The following is a 3155-nucleotide window of genomic DNA, read 5'->3' on the forward strand; positions in this document are numbered from 1 at the left end:
CCCATGGGAGCAGAGCAGCATCCCTGAACAGGCCCTGGCGCTCAGGCTGGGACCCAGGGCCAGTGATGACACTATTCCACAGATTTAGGGTAATCCCCCGTGCAGAGGGAAGGGAACCCCTCAACCGCCCTCATGACCAAGGGGCTGTTTGGGGACGAAGGTAGACATGGGCTTGGCTGGTCTCTGCACTGGGGTCACACTGGGATTCCCATCTGAGGAGGGATAATGGAAGGAGATGCTGATTAATGCAAATGGATTGGGCTGATGGCTTTGCAGGGCTGTGAACTCCAAGTATCTGCCTGTCCCCCCACTCAAAGGGTATTGGGGTGCCAGTGTCCCCCCTCTTCCCTGTCCCAGCACTGCACTCACAGCTCGTTGGTGCAGTTGCTGGGCTTGTCCATCCTGTGACCTTCCTTCAGCAGCTTGAAGAGCTCCTCAACAGGCACTCCGGGGTAGGGCGACCCACCCAGTGTGAAGATCTCCCAGAGAAGCACCCCAAAGGACCACCTGGGAACACAGGGCAGACACTGGGGCACTGGCTCTGGGGGGCTGACACCCCACAGGGCCCCAGTTTGGGTATGGTTAGAGGCTGTTTTGCTGGGAGGAACAAATACCCACAGCTTCAATTTGCTCTGCACGACAAACAAATCCCAGCACCAAATATAATTTAGATTCAAAATATTTTGTCTGCTGACACTAATTATAATGTCATTAAATTAAGATGAATCCCATCCGTGCACCTCCCCAACAGGCACTACTCACACGTCGCTCTGGTGGGTGTAGATTCGGTCGAAGAGAGCCTCGGGGGCCATCCACTTCACTGGCAGGCGACCCTGGGACACAAAACCCCACATCGACTCTGTGCCCCCTGGGAGCAGGGCAGTGAGGGGAGTGGGGCAGGCCCACATGCCCATGGCATCCCCAGCACAGATCAAGACATCCCTGGTGTCCCCGCCCTGACAAACACCTCGCCCACCACTCACGTTCGTCGTCTTCTTGTAGTAATCAATGTGGTGGATGTCACGGGCCAGCCCGAAGTCAGCGATCTTCATCACGTTGTCCTCTGTCACCAGGACGTTCCTGGCTGCCAGGTCCCTGTGGATACACTGACCAAGCACAGGGCTGTCAGCTGGTCCCCAAAGCCTCCAGATGGTTCCCCACGACCGAACAGGTGGGGAGGGAAGGGTGCATCCCCCCAGGCACAGCTGCTGTGCTTCCCATCCCACCAGGTTGGCCCAGAAGCTCCTCACCTTCTTGGAGGCCAGGTACTCCATGCCCCGGGCCACCTGGTAAGCACAGGAGACAAGGTCCTTGAAGGAGAGCTGCTCCTCAGGGACACGGCTGGGGTTGTAGCAGTACTCCATGCCTGGGGGCCGCCGGGCTTGCAGATACTCCCGCAGGTTGCCCTTGCTTGCATACTCCACAATCACATAGAGGGGTCCTGAGGGGACGGCAGGATGAGAGGCAGGAACACGGAGCAGGGGCTCCCGACCCAGCAGGTGCTGGACCAGTCCCTCCTGGCAGATGCAGACAGGTGGAGGGGTGGTAGAGGGGAGACCCTCTCCCCACTCACGCGCCCTCACCGTCCTGCGTGCAGGCTCCCAGCAGGTTGATGATGTTCTTGTGCTTGCCGATCATCTTCATCATCTCCATCTCAGAGATGAGGTCGGACAAGTCCTTCTCTGTGGCATCGGCTAAAGTGGAGAAGGCAGTGGTTGGAGGGGGCTGGGCTGCGTCCCCCCACGCTGCACACCCCCAGCCCCACAGAGGGCTGCAGCATTGTGCTGGGACCCCCTTTCTCACTGCCACTTACACTTGAGCATCTTCACCGCCACCTTGGTCACGCGGTTGGGCTTGTCCTTGTCGAGGCCGATGGCTTCTGCCAGCACGACCTGCCCGAAGCATCCTTCTCCCAGGGGCTTGCCCAGGATCAGCCTGGTGGGAGGAGACCCCGATGCAAGGGGAGCAGGTCAGTCACAGGCATTGGCACCACCATCCTCACCCAGCTCCCATCCCAGCTGCTCCATAGCCCACCCTTGGGGCAGAGCACATGCAGCAGGGCTGGACCTCACCTGTCCCGGGGCAGCTCCCAGCGCGGGTCCTCGGGAAGCTCATACTCGGAGACGCCAGCCAGCATGGGGGTGCCGCTGGAGGAGAGCCGTGAGGGCCGCACCAGCATCACGCCCGAGTTCATGGAGGAGCTGGAGTCGGCTGACACCTGCAGTGGGACCGTGGGTTACCTTCACGCAGTGCCTGGGGCCGTGGCTGGCTGCCCCCGCTGGGGGAAGAAGCTGAAAACACTGCCTGCAGCCCCCTGCCCATCCTGCCCACAGGCACGGGGGCATCAGTGCTGCTCCCACCTGGGACCTGGACTATGGAACTTTAATTAATCTCCATCATGCTGCACCCTAAAATGCACAGCCCAGGCACTCTCCCATCTCCTCAGTGTGTTTACCATGCTCTGCTCAAAACTTAAACTGCTGTAAATCCTCCTGGTTCTCCTCCTGAGCCCTGCTGAGGTGGGAGAGGTGAAAGGGATATACGGCCCCCGCACCCGCTCTGCTGTGTCAGGGGCACAGCCTGGATAGTACCCATCCTGCACCATGGGTGGGCACAGGGCTGGAGCAGGTGGCACATGCAGCAGGGTGAGATGGTCCCAGGTCTCCCCAACCCTCCTCCCCCAGACTCCCCGGGAAGGGCTCGGCTTCAGGAGGGGCAGTAGGTGCAAACAAACCCCCTCTCTACTTTCTGTTACCTGTCTGCGCAGGGGGATACTCTTGGCCAGCTTGTGCACGGCCAGCTGGCTGTTGAAGTCTGTCTTCTTGGTGGTGCTCTTCAACTTGTAAATGATGATGGTCAACACCATGCAGGAGATGAGGAAGGCCCCGATGCAGTAGATGACGATCTCCAGGTAGAGGGGGGACGTCATCATGGCTGGGGTGTCTTCAATAGCTGGAGCGCCGTGAACAGGGCATTTGTTAGCACCCGTCAGCCCCCGGGGCTGAGGAGCAGTGCTGAGGGAGCCCCAGCTCAGTGGGAACCTCGGTGCAGCAGGGATGGGGGGTGCCCACCCACCCCAGCGGGCAAGGCACGTGAACACCCCCCAGCTCCTCATCGCCACGGCCAAGCAATGCCTCTGCTGCATCTACAGGCAT

At 60.1% G+C, this 3155-nt stretch overlaps 1 protein-coding gene across 1 annotated transcript in view; it reads right to left on the reverse strand.

Moving 5' to 3' along the window:
* LOC103797002 (fibroblast growth factor receptor 1-like) overlaps positions 1–2952 on the reverse strand; it is a gene marked incomplete at its 5' end in the record, with an annotated part of 3397 nt that extends 445 nt beyond the window's left edge. The window contains 8 exon segments of the mRNA XM_009069193.1: positions 287–507; positions 763–833; positions 984–1106; positions 1251–1441; positions 1584–1694; positions 1814–1935; positions 2073–2218; positions 2756–2952. Of these exon segments, the coding sequence (XP_009067441.1) occupies positions 287–507; positions 763–833; positions 984–1106; positions 1251–1441; positions 1584–1694; positions 1814–1935; positions 2073–2218; positions 2756–2952 (1182 nt within the window).
* Positions 2953–3155: the final 203 nt, after the last annotated feature.

Source organism: Acanthisitta chloris, unplaced genomic scaffold (genome assembly GCF_000695815.1).
Source record: "Acanthisitta chloris isolate BGI_N310 unplaced genomic scaffold, ASM69581v1 scaffold15332, whole genome shotgun sequence".
NCBI lineage: Eukaryota > Metazoa > Chordata > Aves > Passeriformes > Acanthisittidae > Acanthisitta > Acanthisitta chloris.